At 39.8% G+C, this 21,824-nt stretch overlaps 1 protein-coding gene across 1 annotated transcript in view; it reads left to right on the forward strand.

Moving 5' to 3' along the window:
• The window catches only part of SPATA18 (spermatogenesis associated 18), a 168,704-nt gene that overhangs the window by 29,975 nt on the left and 116,905 nt on the right, over positions 1–21,824 (forward strand). Inside the window, exons 11-12 of the mRNA XM_061191004.1 lie at positions 1,440–1,523; positions 4,123–4,168. Coding sequence (XP_061046987.1) covers positions 1,440–1,523; positions 4,123–4,168 — 130 coding nt within the window. The remainder of the gene's footprint in view (positions 1–1,439; positions 1,524–4,122; positions 4,169–21,824) is intronic.

Below are 21,824 nucleotides of genomic sequence, written 5' to 3' on the forward strand. Positions count from 1 at the left end.
GGCCCAATTTTTACCGATAGTTCTGTATTTTGGGATATGATGAATGTGTCCTGTTTTTCTCTCCTTGGTATGATGTGTAGGGAGGGGAGGGGTGGAGAAAAAGAGGGCAGAGGAGGTGGGGAGAGAGGAGCCAATCAGTTCTGGAGGGTTGCTTCCTATATACATTGGCTGTAGAATGTTATGAACATGTTAAATAATTGGACAGCCTTCAGAATGGAGTCTTAGGTATGCAAGTGTGTAAGTGTGTGTGTTAAGGTGGGGAGAGGATGTTGGAACTGGTTGCTACGGGTGCTTGGGTATTCTGTATTGTTCCCATTATGGAGTTTTACCCTGCCCTTCCTAGAAGTTAAGTGAATTCTGGAGAGGAGCTCCCAGGTCCAGAGCAAAGCCACCACCTGGGTGGTCTCAGTTCCTGTTCTCTTTGACCTGGAGAATAGGGGAAGTGCTTCATGGCAGCTTTTCACACATGAAGTGGAGAAGCAGAGTAGTGTATTTAAAAGAACTTAAGAACTTAAGCTTAAACATCCCACTGTAGCATAAAGTATCTCAATGAAAATATTCTGTGCTGTAAGAGTTGAGCCCATAGAAACTGGGTTGTGTTGACTTGGCAATCGCACGTGCTCTACAATGAATGAGCTCATAAAACGTGCTTCTTGCCCTTACAACAATTACCCTCTGTTAAGAAACTCTTGTTGTAGACTGTCTGCAGTGCAATTTGGAAGGGAGGGAGAGGAAATAGCCGCTATTCTTATGTTCTCCATCAAATAGCAATTGCCTTTTAACTTCCTTCTTCTCTCCCCTCAAGTATGTCACCAATATTTACCCAAGCTTAAACTCCTAAAACAAAGAAAATACCCTTAAAGCAAGAACTTGGGAAAGGGTTGAACGACGGGAATTGATGAGAAGACTTTTACTAGTAAAATCTCATTATAGGAAATAAAATTTTCTTTTTGTTCATTAACTTAGTTGGACAGTAGGTGGGCCACAGTAGTGATTCACTCACTCACTTATTCATTAATTCATTTTATTCAATAGTTATTTACGACCCAAGCACTGTATTTAGGTGCTGGGGATTCAGCAATGAACAAAACAAACACAAATTCCTGACCAGGTGGAGCTTACGTTCTCCAACACTTGCAAACTTGAATGTAATTTCTAACAGTTTACTCATCAAAACAAAGTTCCACTAGCATCATGAATTTGAATATCCCAAAGTTCATTGTAATGGGATTTTATTTGAGAAGTACCCTAGAGCTATTATCAAATATTGGGCAGCTATAGCAAATGAGTGTACTCATACTGACGACCAGTAACGGGCAAGTGTAATCATATCAGAAAAACCTCTTGTTCGTTCTATGGGATATGAGTATTGTTTTAAGCCACCTGGGCTTTCACAAACTATTGACTATTTTTCTCTTTCTCTTTTTCTCTTTTTCTAGTGGAACTCAGTGCGATCTCTAAGTCGATGTCGAAGCAGGAGTTTAAGTCCCATCTGCCCTCGTAGCCGTATTAGTTTAAGCACGGTACGTATCTGTCTAATAATTTTTACACAAAATCATCTTATGGTTGATGTTTTTTTTTGTCCACAGTCACCTATAAAAGAGGCGATGATAAGTTTGTAGGTAGAAAGAGAACCTACTACAATCACCCCAGATTGATTTTTATACTACCTTGGCTAAGGAATTTATCATTCTAGAAAGAAGGAAGTAGAGGTAGTGTTTTTCTTCATTAGTTGAAAGAATAATAGACTTTAGTTATTTCGTGTTTTATTTTTATCTTTAAATGAAAATGGGCTATTAGCTATGAGTCTCCTGAACAGAGAATAGGACATCTTCATCAACTGGTCTCTGCACACATCAGTCTCTGGTATCTCTAGAACTTCTTGTATGAGTTTGGAGAAATTGCTCAAATGGTCTGGATTTCAATACTATATAAAGGGCATTGCAGGTCTTAGTTTTCCTCCAAACTTCAAAGTAGGAAGAATTAGGATTAGTCTCTCTGTACTCATTTTTAGGATTACTAACACATCTATCAAAGAAAAAAATAACAGCAAAAACATCTCTGAAAACTGTGGAGATAATATCCCTAAAAACTAACATTATTATGATTCACCACTGTTCATTCATTCAACATATAATATTTAGTCAGTGCCTTTTGAATACAGATCTAGACCAAGACATGTTAAGATACCAGATAGGCTAACAATTTGCTGTTCCTTCAAATAAAAATTCTTTAAATATTTGTTCAAACTTGTTTTAGGGAGAGTGGTAGAGAAGGCAACTTCTCTGAAATTATCTCTAGCGATGCAACTCTAGCCCTGAACTTCTAAACCCCTCTCAACAAAACATTATGTTTGATAACGTTCTTTTTTTTTAAAAAATAAATTTATTTATTTATTTATTTTTGGCCGCGTTGGGTCTTCGTTGCTGCACGCGGGCTTTCTCTAGTTGTGGCGAGCGGGGGCTACTCTTCGTTGCAGTGCGCGGGCTTCTCATTGCGGTGGCTTCCCTTGTTGTGGAGCACGGGCTCTAGGTGCGCGGGCTTCAGTAGTTGTAGCACACGGGCTCAGTAGTTGTGGCTCACGGGCTCTAGAGTGCAAGCTCAGTAGTTGTAGCACCCGGGCTTAGTTGCTCCGCGGCATGTGGGATCTTCCTGGACCAGGGCTCGAACCCGTGTCCCCTGCATTGGCAGGCGGATTCTTAACCACTGTGCCACCAGGGAAGCCCTGATAACGTTCTTATCAAACATTTTTTCCGTTATCGGATGGATGCTAGTGTGTATGTGTGTGTGGGCGATACAGAAATGACTAAAACATGGTTTCTTCCCTGAATGGGTTTCAATATAAGAAGATCAGTATGATTTCAACAAAGTAACTGAATGTTACTGAATGACAGCTAAAGCTGTCAGAGGAGGTAGAGATTCCCTCTGGATTTAGTTCACGGGGGAGTTGTTACGTGATCTGGCAGAATTTTTGTGGGCTGGGAAACTGGGGACGACTATCCACATGAAAGAAATGGCCTGAGAATGGAAAGCCATGTGTCAGACACAGTTCTTTAGCTCTTGCTGATTTTAATATAACTTAATTATCCTTATTGCCAAATAGGTATTCAGGAGAGTACATTTAACGGGCTGATAAATTAAAAAGACATATTACGAGTTTTATACTGGAAGAATTACAATTCTCATTCTAAGAGAAAGTGTTCTATCAGAAGAAAGAGCAATATTAGACACCTGTTGCACTTACAGCCATGGCGAATTTTAACTCTGGACACTCATTGGAAGGCTTAGCAATGGGCAATGTCCCTCTGTAATAAGTACCTGTATTTGTTTGAACCCATCCTCTCTTTTTCCTACTTTGTGCCCAGGGAGAACAAACTTAAACTTTTGATAGACTAAAGTAGATTCTCAAAGGTGAAACTGCTGCCAAAATCCTGTCCCTTTCCAGCATCATCTCTTTACGACAAGCCCGGTACAAACATTTTTGGTTAATCTGGTTGACTTGTTTGAGACCTCATATCCAGAACAGCTTCCATCTTTGTTAATGTCTATTTATCTAAAGTGCTTGAAAGCTCACAGCAAGAATGATGCTTGTGGTCAGTTATTTCTGAGCCATTGCAGGCTTGTAGGTATGGGGGTAGCTTTTCCTCAGTGAAAGCAAAGGTGAGATTTGAAAAATGGCTCTTTCCTGGCTTCCCAGTGACCCTCCTTAATAGGACAGCATTTTGGACACATGATATAATTCACATAAAGGATGTGCCAGAGAGTATTGGGTCATTTTAGCTTTAATTAATAATAATAATATATATTTTCTGGAAAGCATAGACTTCAGTATGGCCAGTGAGCATCCAGTCTCAAAGTGTTTAGCAACCACTAAAAACAACCACAGCAACAAAAACCAACAAAAAACTAGGCCACTGAGCTCAGCTTTTAGTTAATAATATAATTTAAGCAAAGTTGAGTGTCCATTTACTTCAGGAGGGCTCAACATCAGGGGGAAACCATCATAGTTCTAAACTGCTTCAGATAAACTCTTTAGCTGGTTTTAGGAAAAAAACATCAAAAGGATTCTTTCTTTGAGCTCCATCTACTGTGTAATTCACACTACACTTTTATATTTTCCAGATATCTCGAAGCCGGAGTCCTTCTCCAATAAGATATGGATTGCCAAGTAAGTAGGATGGTCTAGATGGAACAAAGTTTCTGCTTTTTATTGTTGCTTTTAGAACTCAGCATCGTGCAGCAAAATGAATGTTTTGCTCCTTGGAGAACATTTCTCACCTCCACTTCACACCTTTTATTTCTGGGCCTTCTCGCGGGATGGTACCACAGCAGGTGCTATGGGTGACACAGGAAGAGGCTCTCATGGAGAGATTTGATTGATGTAAACTTAGATTAACCACCCACCTTTCTTTTAGGTCTTCCCAAAAGAAAGTCTAAGAAATGGACCATAGTAATAAACCGTTTACTTTTCTCCCTAGGGTTTTAAAACCACCAGCCATGTTCCTCTGCCCAGGACGTCTGCAACGGCCAACTTACCCAGTGCCTCCGCCTGCCTGCTGTCTGCCTCAGACCTCACTTAAGATAATGTGAAAAGGCAATTCTGTGTATCACTTCACACAGAGAGTTAAATGTTTTGGCTTAGTGCATTTGTAACTTCAGATATATTGCATTTTATTTTATTTTATAGATACAGATTCCATTAATTTGATAAAAAACAATTGCCTAGGTATTTAGGATCATATTCATTCGAAGCAAAGTCCAAAGGTTCAGGATTCTCATCCTGAAATACGAGGCTCTTTTATAGCAACTACAAGAACTAAAGTGGAAAATCTTTACCGTGCTGAGTCCAAAAGACAAGAGGAGTCATTTCAGTTTATAAACTGATCATAAATATTATAATTGCTGGTTTTAGCTTTAACTGGAAAACAATCTGGGGTGTTTTAATTTTCTTTGGGGGTTTGGAAGACAGCCCTAGTCTCAGGTTGGGGAACTTATAGCATAGCAGTGACTTCAGGCTAAATGTAGGTGATGATGATTTAGGAGAATATAGTTCATTGGCTTGCTTCTCTTTTCTTACCGTGAAGTGCCCAGTGTGGCTGAGTTGAGCACTGTTTGTCGAAGCTACTTACTTGAGAGAATTCTCTTGCTTCATAAATGCAGAGCTGTGATTTGGATAGAAGCCAGTTTGGAGATAAATGTTAATTACCTTGTGTTTATCTCCCGGGAATATTTCGGGCAGTTTTAATGTACGTGTGAAATATAAAAGCTTCCTGGGACACACCCTTTACCTATTCCACCTGGTTGTTTACAAACTCAGACCGCATAAGAACTCCATCTGGCTAAAAACACTTAAACTCAAGGCTAAAAGCTAAGGGTACCATTTATGGATTTTAAATTGAATGTCTATCCCTTGATTTCTTCACCGTGAAGTACTGTTGAAAAAGTTCACATTCAAGGTTATAATGGAATGTTGCTTTCTCAAGATGAATAATGTTCTTTCTGTTTTTTTTTTTTTAATTCTTTTCACTTTGATGCTGGTTTTAAACACAAGCTTTGCAAATGACAGCTTTTGCTGTGTGCCTTTTAGAGAGAAGCGCTGAACTGGTCACAGCTCAGTTTGTGTAAGCTCAGCACCAGAACCAGCACCTGGGGCTTTTTAGGTGAAAACAAACAAACAAAAAACCCCACACAAAACCAAAAATATCTTCCCTAAAGCATCTTGCCTCTTGTGCTGGGACACAGGGACGGGGAGAGACCTCCCCAGCCTCCACCCCTTGGACCTAATGGTCACCAACTCATTCTGAAGCGTGAACTTAATTGTTCTCCCTCTGCGTTTATGTAGTCATCACTTTGAGGCAGGGCCACGTGCTGGAAGGAGAGCTCAGTGCCCAGGTAACTCCGGTTCTGACTTGGTCATCAGCTTGCTTGGTGGCCTTAAGCAAGTTACTGCATCTCTCTGAGCCTCAGTTTCACTGCATAGCGAGGAGGGTGGATGGGATCAGTGGTTCTCTCAACCCTCCCAGACTCATGCCCTCTTTCATAACAAATATTTTATTTTGGCTATTCTGAAATAATGTTCAAAGTTAATATGATTTATAGGCATATATACTTTTAAACAACGAATATAGTACTTGAACTGTAACATAAATCAGAAAAAAGGAAAGCAGTTTTTAATAAAATAGAATGTATTTCAACAAAAAAGCTTGGGTATGACTATCCCGGAAGATAAAGTCATCAGACGCTTACGCCTTTATGTAGAATTACTAGCTACAAATGCAGATCAATGTGCGTTGTACTGGCAATATCATAAACACTAATGTCATGGGTTTTCTGAAATGGTGAACAACTCTTGGTAAAGTTTTGAACAAAATCTTACAGCTGTGCCTTAATTTACATAGTAAATGCATTCCTGGAGAAGCTGGTGTATATTAAAACCATAGAATGTGTTATATGTTAAAAGGTCTTTTCTAAAATCTCACTAAATAATGAGAATGCCTACATATCAGAATTTTTTAGGAGTGAAATATGGGAATGCACCTGTTTGGGAAAAAGGTCACATGTACTCAGTTTATTTGCTTTGTACCCTGTCTGGCCACTTGCCATTTCTCAAGTCTCTGATTTGATCCGTAATTGCACAGGACATGGCAGTTAGTCTAGACTAATTTTTGGAAAGGATCCACAAAACCAAAGGAGGCTGACCTCTACTCATTTCATCAGGGTGTGCACCTTAACCTTGGTGACTTTGAAAAATGATAAACTCTTTCTTTGTAACCTGGATAAATGTTAGTTTTTGTATTATCAGCTTAACATCTAATAATAAAATTAAGAAAAAAAGTGCTTCTGTACTTGTAGGTTCTTTGCAATGAACTGCTTTCCTTGCAGATTCCCTTCACCCATCTCCATTTTCTGAGGTCTGAACCAGGGCCACAAATTCCCTCAATAAATATCAATGGTGCCTCTGCTCTGGGGTTGACTCCATGATGCTGTGATTCCATGTTGCAGCTTAATTATCAGCTTCAGCTTATTTTATTCACAATTCATTGTCTTCATATTCAAGACACTCTCTCTGAGTAGTTCTATACTGTTTTCATGTACATTATTTCAGTTTCTCCCCACGAGAAATCCAGGTGTCTTCAATGTAAAATAGGTTAGGAACCTGTTCATCCAATACACCATGTGGTCTTCTTCCAAGCCTTTTTATTTCAGAATAATATTCCCTCCTGTTTTCTTTTGTTCCTCCATGGCCTATAGCATCAGCTATTTTGTTTATTGGTTTGTTCATTCATTCATTCATTCATACATTCACAAGTTCAGTGAGTACCTCCTGTGTGCTAGATACAGTATGTCCTGCTAGGGATGTAGTGATGGACAAGGTTCGGGCTCTTCTGGAGCTTAATGTCATGTCCAGTTGCATTCCTTTGTGTTTTTCCTGTCATAGAGAGCATATACGATGGAAGAAAGAAAAAAAAATACAGCCAGTAGAGCAAATTTAAAAGAGAGAGCGCCACATATCAATTGAAGAATTAATTTGGGGGGCAAATACCTATATATAAGAGAGTTATGCAAGACAATGGGAGAAATATGGTGAACGTCACAAAAGAATGTAACTCAGTTATGTCATTCACAGGTGAATTACTCAGTCTTTTTACAAGTATCTACTGAAACTATAATCCTAGGATCATCATCAGCCATAAAATGAGTGCAGGGAGAGGGGCCCAGAGATCCATCTAATACTTCCAATTACTGCAGCTGTGTCCTCCACCTGCCATATTCCTAAGAAATGGCAAGTTGCAGAGCATTATAATTCACTTTTAGGCACCTGCAAATCCTTCACAAGGCAGATTGCTGCCAATAGTGTTCTATAAAGTTTGGGTTGAATGGAAGACTTCTTAGCAGTATGACTTTGAATAGTATCATACCTATAGTTAAGGGTAATGTGTTAAGGAGATTTTAAGAAGTTAGTATTCCCAACTGCATTAGGTCATTGAAACGTGAGCCCAGGAACCATACGGGTAGGGTAAGTGACATTCAGCATATGCCATTTAAATACCAAAACGGTGAAGGCTGTTGGCCTTAATACATTGAGTGAATAGGGGCATCGAAAATGAAGCAGGAACTAATTTTCTTTCAAATGCTATGTGATGCGATAATTTCATGCTTAAAAAATTGCCCCCTGGGTGCCAGCATGAACATCATACTTTCCACAGTATCACTGGCAATTAATGTATCAAAACCAGGCAGCCAACAAACACATGAAAGGATGCTCAACATCACTAATCATTAGAGAAATGCAAATCAAAACTACAATTAGATATCACCTCACACCAGTCAGAATGGCCATCATCAAAAAAATCTACAAACAATAAATGCTGGAGAGGACGTGGAGAAAAGGGAACCCTCTTGCACTGTTGGTGGGAATGTAAATGGATACAGCCACTATGGAAAACGGTATGGAGGTTCCTTAAAAAACTAAAAATAGAACTACCATAGGACCCAGCAATCCCACTACTGGGCATATACCCTGAGAAAACCATAATTCAAAAAGAGTCATGTACCACAATGTTCATCGCAGCTCTGTTTACAATAGCCAGGCCATGGAAGCAACCTAAGTGTCCATCGACAGGTGAATGGATAAAGAAGATGTGGCACATATATACAATGGAATATTACTCAGCCATAAAAAGAAATGAAATTGAGTTATTTGTAGTGAGGTGGATGGACCTAGAGACCGTCATACAGAGTGAAGTAAGTCAGAAAGAGAAAAACAAATACTGTATGCTAACACATATATGTGGAATCTAAAAAAAAAAGGTTCTGAAGAACCTAGGGGCAGGACAGGAATAAAGACGCAGACATAGAGAATGGACTTGAGGACACGGGGAGGGGGAAGGATAAGCTGGGACGAAGTGAGAGAGTGGCATGGATATATATACACTACCAAATGTGAAATAGATAGCTAGTGGGAAGCAGCCACGTAGCACAGGGAGATCAGCTCGGTGCTTTGTGACCACCTAGAGGGGTGGGATAGGGAGGGTGGGAGGGAGACGCAAGAGGGAGGGGATATGGTGATATGTGTATACGTATAGCTGATTCACTTTGTTATACAGCAGAAACTAACACACCATTGTAAAGCAATTATACTCCAATAAAGATTTAAAAATAACAAAAAACAAACAAAAAAACCAGGCAGCTAACTCTATTTGCTATTGGGTGAACAACAAAAAATATGATAAATGGGTATGTTATAGCTTTATTTCAATATAGTTTAAGCCATAATTTTAGGATACAACCAAAATAATGTCTTGAAATGTGATGTGAAATATATTTTGGAAAAGGTAGTAATTGGATAATTGTCAGAAGCTCTTGAGCGCCATTTGATGAATCGGACCCTTTCGCAATTGATTTCTGGTGTTGGGTTGCTGGGGATGTGGCATTATACTCCCCTCCTACTTGCTTCTATCTTCTTAGACCAGAGAACAAATTTCAGAGCTGTGTCTTCAGAATAACAGACTTTAGGATTGGCCTGGCTCTGTGGGTCACAAAGTTGAAGTGAGAACGGAAACAGTTATTCGTTCATTCATCATTGATTCATTTAGGAAGCATTTGTCTATGCTTTTTTTTTTTAAAATTCATTTATTTTTGGCTGCATTGGGTCTCCGTTGCTGCACGCGGGCTTCCTCTAGTTGCAGTGAGCGGGGGCTACTCTTCTTTGTGGTGCGCGGGCTTCTCATTGCGGTAGCTTCTCTGGTTGCGGAGCATGGACTTTAAGCGTGTGGGCTTCAGTAGTTGTGCTTAGTTGCTCCATGGCACGTGGGATCTTCCCAGACTAGGGACTGAACCCATGTCCCCAGCATTGGCAAGCGGATTCTTAACCACTGTGCCACCAGGGAAGTTCCTTGATGCTTGTTAAATGCTGTTTCAGTCATGGTGTTAGGAGGTTTTGGAGTCTTTTCAGGAAGTCATATGGATGGAGGGGGAGATGAAGGACTATTAGGGCCTTTAGCATGTGATTAGGGTTGGCAGGATATATAATGGAATTTTACCCTTTGAATGGGATGGTCAAGGGCATGAAAACCAAGTTACACCTATTACACTCTCGTGTTTGGCACCAGTAGAGTTTTACTAGGCAGTGAGAATTCTGTGTTTCCAGAAGGCAGCTTCATCTTAGAAATGGTTGCTTTAGACTGGATATTTGTGTCCCCCCAAAATCCATATGTTGAAACCTAAACCCCAATGTGATGGTGTTTGGAGATGGGGGCTTTGGGAGGTGATTAGGTCATGAGGGTGGAGCCTTCATGAATGTAATTAGTGCCTTTATAAAAGAGACCCCCTCGAGATCCCTCAGCCCTTCTGCCATGTAAGGACACAGCAAGAAGATGACCGTCTATGAACCCAAAAGTGGGTTCTCACCAGACATTGAAGCTGCTGACACCTTGATTTTCGACAACCCGGCCTCCAGAACTGTGAGAAATAAATGTTGAGTAAGCTCCCACTCTATGCTATTTTTGTTATGGCAGCCCGAACAGACTAAGATAATGGTTATCTTTATCTAAGACCTGTTTGTATCCATTCTATCCTGTTGTTTATGACAACTCTCTGCTGCATATCACTGGCCTGGATGTGATGTGACCGATTTCTGACCTTTCTCGGTTTGATTTGAAATTGCCTAACTGAAAATAAAAAGGGTTGGGGGTGGAGGGAGGAAAAATAAAAGAAAAATTTTTGGGTTTTCTTTGATTGGAAAAATAAATTTCTTTTGATGTTAAGAAGAGTGATGGCATAATTTAATACATACGCTTCATATTGATAATTTGACAGAAAGCTTAAGATGTTTCTCAGAATAGCCTTTGCAGAATACAAATAACTAGTACTTAATCCAACATTTTTTATGTGCCAGATGTTATGCTAAGCATTATTCAACCCATTTTACAGATGGAGAAGCTAAGGCTAAGTTATTAAGTAACGTGACCCAGGTCACGAAGCACATAAACGTTGGAGCAAAAGTTCAACCCAGGTTTTCTGATGCTGAGCCCCACCCTCTTCTCCCTGATTCTACAGAATGTTAGTAAGATGTGAACTGGAAAAAAGTGTCCTGTGGCCAACTAAGTTTGGAAAATAATGAGTTAAAAGTGATTCGAACAAATCTCTATAGGACTTCAGAGCCTTTAATCTACTGTTTGTGGGGAGCTTCAAAGAGAATGTCATGTGCAGACTCTCCAAATTTATTTTGCCATGGAAGCCTTTTTTTTCATGGAGTTCTTGAAGAAGTACTGTTCTAGAAGACCTGTTTCAGGAAATTCTTCCTAAGACCTATTGGTTTTCTAGAATTACAGATGCTGCTCACCACTGGGAGTTAGGTTTTATCAACTCTTACAAGTGAAGGAAGAATTCTGACTTTATCACCTGATAAACAGACTTTTCACTCAATAAATTCATTATGGAATAAAAGGCTCAAAATGGAAATCTCTTATTTATCCCTATTCTTTATACTTCTGCTTATCTTTCCCTTTTGTCTTGTTTTCTTCACCCTTCTATCAAGTGTATCATAAAATAAAATTCCCTTGAACCCAGTATTTATGTCAGTGTTGCTTTTCCAGCATTCATGTTTCTCCTTCAGTCCCTCACATGTGATGCCTTTGCATCTTTACTTCTGTTTTCTCTTTCTTGTTCTCTTCTGCTTTATCAGGGTTTTGTCTTCCTAGTTAGTCTCTCTAATGTAAATCTATTTACACTTCTTAAAAACAGGTACCTAACCTTTAATGTAATTATGAATCAATGAAAGAGACAAATGAATATTATTCAAAATTAGAACACACTGAATAGCATTCCCTATAAAGATGAATTTGTATCCTGATTCATATAATGCATGCATTTTATGAAATTTTAAAATAATTATTTTCTAAATTTTTGAATATTTGGGTTATTAAAAATGACAATTCTTAACTTATGTGTAACTTCCAATAAGTCTGAGTTGTGATTATACTTACATCTTAAGTCACTTCAATAAAAATGTTGATTAATATTTCCCAAATTTGTTTGATGATGAAAATCACTTGGCATGCTTATCAAAGATAGATTCTTGGACTCTACTCCAAGCATACTGAATCAGAATCTCCAGAGGCATCTGTATTTTTAACATTGGCAGACAAGTTTGAAAAGCACTGCTCTCGATCTGGCTTTAATGACTCACAAGCAAAATATTGCAGAAATAATTTATTGCATGTATTATGCTGTCCTTAACTTTCTAAATGGAAAATAATATATTAATTTAAAAGCCTCTGAGAATATTATTTGCCATACTCCAGTAATAGGTAAATTACTGAAAATTTGGTATATGTATTCTTGATCTGTGTACATACATATAAAAATATTGCTATATAATTAGATTTTCAATAAAAGAAAGAGAAGGACAAAAAAGAATAGAAATTTTATTTTTCTTCCCTAGAGGTTAAAAAATGTCCTCTCTTGTGTTTCATATTTGGATAGCTTCTTTGTTGAGCTGTCAGAATGTGTATTTCATAAGTCATTCCCTTCTACCTGTGTTCCCTGTGTATTACTGAGAGTTAGAAACACAGAATAACGAGTCCCCATCGGCCACAGTTTGCCTACTCGTGGTTGTCTGCCAAATGGAGCTTGTCACCTGGATGATTCAGACTTTGGAACAGCTTTATGATTATTCATATGAATCTCTAGAGAAAATCTAAAATAGAGTGAAACTGACATCCAAATATTAGACCTCACAGGTGGCCCACCTCAACTGGAATTTTCCCAAATATTAAATAGAGGAGAGACATTTGGCTTTTTCTGTTCACTCAACAAATGTCCCAAAGAGAAGACTGGAAATGAACCTGTTTCAGTTTCTATTCGTAAAAACTAAAGCACTTTTTCTGTTTTCAGAGCACAATATAATCTCTCATCACTAGTGTCTTAGTGTTGAAAATTAGGTTCTCAAAAGCTCCAAGAAAGAAATATTGATACAGAGAGGCTAAATGTAACTTCAAATTGAATGTGCCAGTATTTGAAATACATGGTGCTTTGGTGGAAATAATGATAGATTTTTTTTTTTTTTTTCCTTAATGTTTTCCTTGTTTGGTTCAGCTTTTCTTCATTGAATAGGCAGAAGTGGCCTTGTAAAACAAAACAACGTTGATTATTGGAAATAAAAGTTGTAAAATTTGGGGGGGCAGGATAATCCCTTTGTCCTTAACCAATTTGATCCACAATTAAAGGAACCTGGGGGACATAAATCAATTCCAAACTTGAGGTCTCTTTAGTTCACGTAGGCCTGGGAAATGTATAGACAGCCACCAGATGGCAATGTTGCTTAAGAAATAGGCTACTGTCCCTCAGTACTAAGACTCAAACTGGGAAATAGCAATTCCTTAGGTAAAATCTATAACAATCACCAGTTTTACTGCTCTCCATAAATTTAGAGAATAACTTAAATTGATGGAGGATGGCCATGCATAAAATACAAAACGTGTGATAGAAAATGTGAAGTGTTAAATAACTATCATTCTACCTAATAAAGTATTTATGTATTTGATCCCCAAGGTCTGGGAAGAAATTCCTCTGCTAAAACAAAGCTTTCTGTGTGTTAATTTTTAAATTTCCTTATGCAACCTACCACCACCATTTTGTTAACTTGGAGTTCTTAATGAGGCATGATTCAGTTTGTTAATAAATATTTTGAATATAGTTCTTTGCTTTTAAACATGGAATAGGAGAAACTGAAGGTTTAATAGTCCTTGAAGGTTTCCAAAATTTTTCAGATTGTTAGCTTTTCCCATGGTCCAAGCTCCCCAGGTCCGTCCTGGGCAGGGAGGTCAGTTTCAGAGACCCTTAGGGTTATTCCAAGCAAATATTTCAGTTTTCACCTGGAAGATGGAATAATATTGCTGAGAAACTCTCTTAAGAAATTATAGGGACTCACGAGAATAATATGCGAGCGTTTGAAAAAGGTCACAAAAGAAAGGAAGAAAATTCTATAGCATTAATTAAAACTATTTACTTAAAAAAATAAATCTCTGAAGAAGCAGAAATGTTTCCTGTCAAAAATGTAGATTTCCAGGATGGGGAGTGGGAGGAGATAAATTAGGAGTTTGGGATTAACATATACATACTACTACATATAAAATAAACCAGGACCTACTGTATAGCACAGGGAACTATACTCAATATCTTGTAATAATTTATAGTGGAAAAGAATCCGAAAAAGAATATATATGCATAACTGAATCACCTTGCTGTATACTTGAAACTAACACAACACTGTAAATTAACTATACTTCAATTAAAAAATGTAGATTTGCATTTTGGCTTCTCTAGACCTGCTTTGGTATCTTTTTTCTATTTTATTTTTTAACATATTTTTTCTGAGAACATTGATCTTAAAATTTTCATCTTTAAGGTCAGTGAATTTATCAGTTAAATATTCCTTCTGCCAATGACCACACACCTAAGTTTAAGTGAAAATTCTAGTTTCCAAACAAAATTTTACAAAGGATTTTATACATCCCCCTCCCTCACTGAGGCTTTAATCCAGGTCTTTAGGCTCTGTATCACCTGGGTCAGACTTTTGGGTAAGGGGATCAATCCCCAATTTTTCCACTATCCTCAGAGATATAACAGTTTCAGGATATTGTCGCTGGTGGCTGGGAAAGGAAACTCTTCCTTGGTGTGTGTTTATTATCAATAACAAGGATGCTGTTAATTGATGTTACAAGCCATCAGGAAGCCAAGAGCTTATTTGTATTTAGTTTTAACAATAGAGCATCCATCTACTTAGTATTTAATTTTAATAAATAGACATTGTGCATGGTCCCAGGAGGACAGAAGTCATTGTGGGTAAGGTACCTATCTCTCTTAAACCAGAATAGTGTAATAGTGACTTTGCCCCAGAGTCAATCCAGGAAATGGAAAGGAAAAGTTTTGAGTGTTAAAGATACAAGGAAAAGGGGTTAGGATTAAAGAAGAGGTTGAAGGGGGTCTGTTTTCAAGGACATCTCTTTGTTACTAGTTTTGCTTCTGGAGCTGTGTCTATCAAGAAGTCAAGGAGAGGTGAAAACAGGATGTCCACGTTCAGTTGTGCAGATTTTGCTTTTCCCAACCCCAGGGAGCATCTCTCACTTGGATCACTGCTATTCAAAGTGCCAGTCAACAAGGAGCTGGGACCTGATTGTAAATCAATGAACTGCTTCCTTTGTTGAGAAAGTTTTGCTATGGAAAAAAAGCTGCACTAAACAGCATGCTTAGGGATAGAGTTGATTTAAATTCTGATGCAAGCTCCTTATTTAATGGTGGACCTAAAATCAATAGCTTGTGGGCTGATAGCAGTCCTGAGCAGCACCGATTAGACTATGATGAGAGCAGTGTCCCCTAGAATTGTGCATTGCCCAACAGTGAACCTTATCCAGCAAACCTGCATAAGAGAAGGTGGCTTTAGTATTGGTTTAGTAGCATCTTCAAAGTTCTTGGAAGGCCTCATATAGAAGAGATTATCAGAACCATTTTTGCTGTTCCCCTGCTGAGGGGAAATAAACCATATTCTTCAAACGGGACTTCTCCGTTTCTTCTGAGATCCGTTAGGAAGAGAAGTATGCACAGGATCTGGACTAGGGTGAGGCAAGTAATGCAGTTGCACTGGGTACCAAAAACTCAGTAATAAAATAATATTTTAATGCAATATTAAAAAAAGTCAAAGTTAATGAAAAAAATCCATGATGAAGAAAGTACTTGCACTTTAAATAAAGACAGGGATGATATTGATAATACATTCTTTTGGATTCTGAATGCATGCTTTGAATTGTCTGCAAATTAATTCAATATGGCTAGTATCTCTGGGCTTTGATGAGAGAATCTCATTGTGATCTGTATGTTTTCAATAAATCAGTTTGGAAACAAAACAAGACCAAAAGTAACAGGTTTCTTGGATCACACGAAACTGCATTTACGAGCAACTTTTCTCTGTAGCCACAAAAATAAAAAATGCTAGATCCAAGAAATAATGAGGATTTGCCCAATTTCAGTTTCTGATCACATGAACTTTGTTACACAGGTCTGATCAATACACTTCCTTTTAATCCTAGGTGCATTTCAGACCAATATGGACATTGGGATGGAAGTGCCAGTCTGATGTGTGGACATCCGTACTGGTGGACCTAAAAGGCATTTCTAATCAAGGGTACAGTGAATAAAAATTTAAAGACATTTAACAACATAGAAACTGTTATTTGAGCAAAATATAATCTGTGACATTCACACTGAAAGAGAACATCTTGTGTCAGGAAGAGAGACATTTCCTTGGAAAAGTCAAAGATAAGGGGGAGTTGTTAATTACTGGATGTAATCCCGTTGTCTGTTCTTTGATGGGGCTTTCTGAAATACGTATCTTGTTTGGCTTTAGTCTCTGTGTACTGGAGAGTTGCCTTAGAAGAGTTAGCCCTCCATCAATTACAGGATGGTGCAGAGTACACTAGCACTTGAGTCATCTCTGCTTTGAAGAACAATAAGAACTTCATAAAGAAACTTTGGAAAGTCATTCCCTTTGGAGATAATACCGATGTCCCACTAAGCCTCCTCTCTTGGAACACCCCTTTCCCAAGAGCCATAAATAAATTTAAATGAACTTGTTAATTTCTAAATATTCTTAATTATGACAATAGAGTCATTGAAAACAAAAGAAAGCTTATTCTTTCCTTCTTCTTATGAACCTGCAGATCTATGTTTGCTTATAACCCTGAGGACCAACCACAATGCTCTGTTTTGATTTTTATACTTGGAAGTAGAGGACCAGGACCAATCTTGGGCTGCTGCTAGTCAGACTGAACATGAACTAGGGTATCAGCAAAGCAAGGTCACCCACCAAGTAAAATAACTTAGTGTCTGTTATTTTCAAAAAGTATTATAAGTAGCTTTAGGGAAAAAAAATCAGAATTTTGTTGAACTTCCCTAAGCTTTTAGACTGTGAAAAAAATTGAATTGTAAATGGGTGGAGGGGATGCGTCATAATTTCTTCAAAGTTTAAGGTCTTTGAAGACAAAATAACATGTACGGAGCAAAATATGAAGCCAGTCTGTCCACTGAGGCTTTTCGAGAAGATGGTCAGCTTGCACGTTTCCCACAGCTACTGTGCTCGCCTCTCTTCAGAATTTCCCACATGGGACGGGACTGGTTTTGTTACTGGAAACTCTGACCAGAAAAGAAGTTCTCGATGTCTGGACAATTCCCTTTGTTCCTGCCCTTTACTGCCCATGTGATGGTCCTGGCTGCCAGCAGAAGCCCTCTCCACAGGACCCCTGGCAGGGAACTCACTTCAGTACCAGCCTCAACTTCACAGCCTTTGTCCGAGGAGGGAATTCTAGCCACAGAGGCAGCTTTGCACATGGTGTCTCTGAGCCATTAGGGAGCCACACCAACCAGTGTGGACACTGAATGGGGACTAGTGTGGCACTGTTTGCATAAATAGAATACTTCTCCAGGTTTTACTGAGTGAAGAGAGCTGGGTTATCCACTCCATCACTTTTCCTATGGCTCAGCTTTGAGTGCAGCGGACTGCTGATGCTCTGTGCAAAACGCAGAGCCAGAGTGACCGAGGGAGGCTGGGAGGTGACGTGAGGACAATACTTTTTCACTGGGCTGCTTCCTCTGCTGGTATATGACCAACAGACAGGCATTCCAGAACCAGCCGAGTGAGAGATTCTGTCAACGGCTCACAAACACATGGACACACACTCTGTACTGAATGCAAAGGTGTGCTGATAAAGGCTGGAGACTTGGCTGGGGGCAATTTTACTCTGAATATGTAAAGTCTGCTTACTGCGACCCTGCCTCAGAGAGGAAGTGTCCAGAGAAAGTCTACCCCAGGCCATGAGTCTTTGAAAAAAAATTCACTCATGTCTCATGAAGTAAAATATTTGCTCTTACTGAGAGTAGCATGAGAATTGAGTTGATGCCAGTTTTTAGATAACTGTCAGTCCAGAAACTTCAGAAGTGGGGTGCAATGATTCCTGTGAGAGAAAAAAATCTTCCCAGGAGTTTGCCCTCTCAAAGTCAAATGAAGTGTCTGGGGGTGTTCTAGCTTTCTGAGGCCTGTCTTGGTGGTTCTCTTCCTCCTGGGAGGATGGGAGAAGTGACACTGGGCCTCACACAGCTGCGAGTAGAGGTTTGCTCAGGGACCATTTTGTACCCAGGCAGCCCTGTCCAGAGCTTGGGAGGTTTCTGACAGGTCTCAGGCCAACCCCACATCTCAGGGAGGTGGGAGACTTCACCCCAAGGACCCGAGTCTCCAGCCTGGAGACATTGGATGGATGAGAGCCTCCACCATTGCCCCACAGGGTGTGTTAGAGGAATGGCCTCATCCACAGGTGGCTCCTCCTCCAGTTATGTTGGGGCTGGAGGATGGTCACTAGCTAGAGCTGTGCAGGGCCTGGTTTCTGTTGAGGAATGCCGGGCCTTGTAGGGAGATGTGTCAGGAACAAGAGAGTACAGAAGGAAGACGAGAAGTGACTCCCTGATGGTGGCCCCTGCTGAGGTACCATCTTGAAGAAATGTGTCATCAGTTTGGGTTCCTTATCTTCTCTCCTCTCCTTTCTTCCCTCTTCTCTCTCTCCTTCTTCACCCTAACTAAGAAGAATCCTTGACTGCAACAAGGCTTTCCTACCAGTAGGTGGGAGTTCCCTTTGGGCACCAGGAAGAGGGAGAGAGTGATTTGGGTGGATGAAAGAGATGTATTTGAAGCCAGCACAGAGAGAGAGGGCTACGGAGAGAAACTGGTAGGATAAAAGTCATGGATAAAAGGATGGCAGATTACTGGGTAGGTCTGGAGGTCTCAGCATTTGCTGCCCCCTCTGAGTTCACAGCCAAACTATCCACCCCCTCTTGTTACCTCCCCTCACTCCATCCTCCAGAACTGCTGAGCCTTACATAGCTCCATCACTCAATGGGAACCAATTCTTGACCCTCTGGGCAGCATTTTCAGGCTGTTTGGTCTGGGGAACTAGTGCCCAGGGCTTGGCATCAGTTCTTTGGCAGTGGGAATCCCTAAGCTGTGGTTTCCTTTGCGAACTTGGGCAATTCATTTAACTTCCCAGAGACTCACTTTCTTGATGGATAAAATGGGATATTTTAAGAACTAAATTTGAAACAATGCAGAACAGGTACTAGATAAATGTGCTGAGAACCCAAATCTCCATAGAACATTGAAGAAGCAGCTGGAGAAGTTAAGCTGTCTCTTGCTGACAACACTCAGCATTCCGTCTCTGCACACCCCACTCCAGCCCCGTCCCTTTCTTCCCCAGTGCTGTGGCCCCTTTCTCTGATTCCCAGGCTCTCAGTTTTCTGGTTTTCAGTTCCCAGGCAGGGTCACTTCTAGGAATCCTGGGATATTACTTGTGAGAAGCTGTCAGTGAAGGCAGGACACTGTTGGCCAAGGAAAACCCACTGTAGAGTATACATACAGGCGGCCAGGTCAAACCTGGTTCTGCTCTGGGCTTTGATGAAAAAACATTACCACTGTTTCTTTAGAAAGAATTAATATTTTTGAGAATAGTTAAGGATTGTGCATAAGAGAGAGGACTGAATAGCACATTGTTTTGGCAGGAAAGGATGCAGACATCTTAAAAAACAGGAGCGCCCTGCTGCAATACTATCGCACTGTTTTGAAATATTCTACACCATTAAAATAAAAAAGCAAACAATTTATGAAGCTGGGGAACTTTAAAGCTTTTCTCCTGAGCATAAAGAACTCCGAACATTTAGGACAAGACCTGTGAATCGATTCCTTCTGTAACGAGACCTCTCTGCAAACGCTCTCCCCTTGCCATGTCTGTAGAAGTAACCAGTGTAATTTCTGGTCTGGTCTGGCCTGTAGCTCTGATGACAGGAAGAGAAGCTCCATTTCCTCTTTGCATGGCTAGTTCTTGCAGTGTTTCCCGGAAGCAGTGTTTTGTCTAGTCCTAACGGAATTCGAAAGCTAAAGGCATTATTCCTTCCACTCTGCAGATGCAAAAGCTTAGTAACTTGTGCGTGGTCTCAGCTCCAACCCCTTCCTTTCCTATTAAAATACGTGACAACAAAGAGTCCCGACACTCATCCTGTCAAGAGTTGGAGAAAGTTTGCCTCTATGTGTTATTTTAATACTGAGCTCACTAAATCCCTTGCCTGGCTCGACTCACTTTTAATAATTAAAAACTCAATTAACTCAAATATATAAACACAGGGACTGTGCAAGCTCATGTTTCATTTGGAGCCCAGCTTCAATGCAGACAGTTTATGGGCTCTTACTTTCTTCAGTGTGAACCTGCAGGGGCTGATTACTCAGTCTCTGCATCTCTGACTGCCGTATGCTTTCCTCACTGCTACTTTAATCAAGACCAGACTTTGCTTGATGTGAAATGAGATCTGAAGGCCCTGAGAAGTCATCCTCATGAAATTTGAGCAGCTGAAGCCCACAGAGTGAGAGAATCTGATTTAGAAACATCATTTCCATGCTAGATTTCCCGTCCATCTTAAAGGGAACACAGCTCACATCTTTGGACTCTGAAAAAGTTGCATGAGATCTGGGGGTTTCCTGTGAACCTGAACCTGACTGTATAACTAGTTTAGGAAGTGAGAAATAAATTTTTGGATGATCATACAGTTGGATCTGCAATCTGTTGGGTTCAACGGGTTTAAGTACCTTTTTCCAGTAAATTAACAAAAGAGAACAATGAATATTTTTATAGGTCAAGTCCTTTGTATGAGTTTTTTCAGGAATTTATTTTAATTAAATCAGATCAACAGAGCTCCAGTGAGGCCCTGTGAGAGTTGAGAAAGCTGCAAATAAATTGTCCTTGCCACACAATGAAATAAGTAGGGTCTGGAGCTTTAACAGCGTTGTGGACGCTTAGGGGGAATAGAACACTGAGACCCAGGGTAGCTGGGTTCTTTCTCCCAGGCCTTGCTTGGTCTGGATGGGGGCATTCTCTGCCCAGAAACATACTGTTGGGTTGAAGTGAGAAAACTCAGTGTGTTCTGAGAGCAGTGCCCATGATGTGTCCATTGTCCCAGAGAAGCTGTTTGTCCAGTCTTTGGTGGCAAATCTGGAGCTTTTCATACTCATTCACTCAGTGGAAAGAGAACTGCCACTTCCTGGTTATGACTCACATCCTTTACCTTTCACGATTAGTGCAAGGGAGGTAATAATGTCTCCAGACCTACCTCAGGTGAGACTCGCATGAGACAGCAGTTATGGAAGGAAGCAGAACATTTGGACCCTTAGATTATTAAAGTGTTCAGCAGTTCTGGTGAAGTCACAAACGGCCTCTTCCTAGTCCGATATGCAAAGAAAGCTCCTGTATTTATATGGAAGTGATAAACTCTGAATCACCACGTGATCCCTGGAGGGCCTGACTCCAGACTTCTTTTACACAAGAGAATACATTCTTGTGTGATCAATACACTATTTTTTTTCAGGTATCAGTTTACTCACAGCTGAATATAATGTCTAACTGATAATTATGTTTTCTGAAACATAGTATATGGAAATTTATCAATATTCATATCATTCTCATTAAAACGTATAGAGAAATAGTCTATTTTTATTTATTTATTTATTTTTAACATCTTTACTGGAGTATAATTGCTTTACTGGTGTGTTAGTTTCTGCTTTATAACAAAGTGAATCAGCTATACATATACATATATCCCCATATCCCCTCCCTCTTGGGTCTCCCTCCCACCCTCCCTATCCCACCCCTCTAGGTAGTCACAAAGTACTAAGCTGATCTCCCTGTGCTATGCAGCTGCTTCCCACTAGCTATCTATTTTACATTTGGTAGTGTATA

This window comes from Eubalaena glacialis, chromosome 5, assembly GCF_028564815.1.
Source record: "Eubalaena glacialis isolate mEubGla1 chromosome 5, mEubGla1.1.hap2.+ XY, whole genome shotgun sequence".
NCBI classification, from domain to species: Eukaryota; Metazoa; Chordata; class Mammalia; order Artiodactyla; family Balaenidae; genus Eubalaena; species Eubalaena glacialis.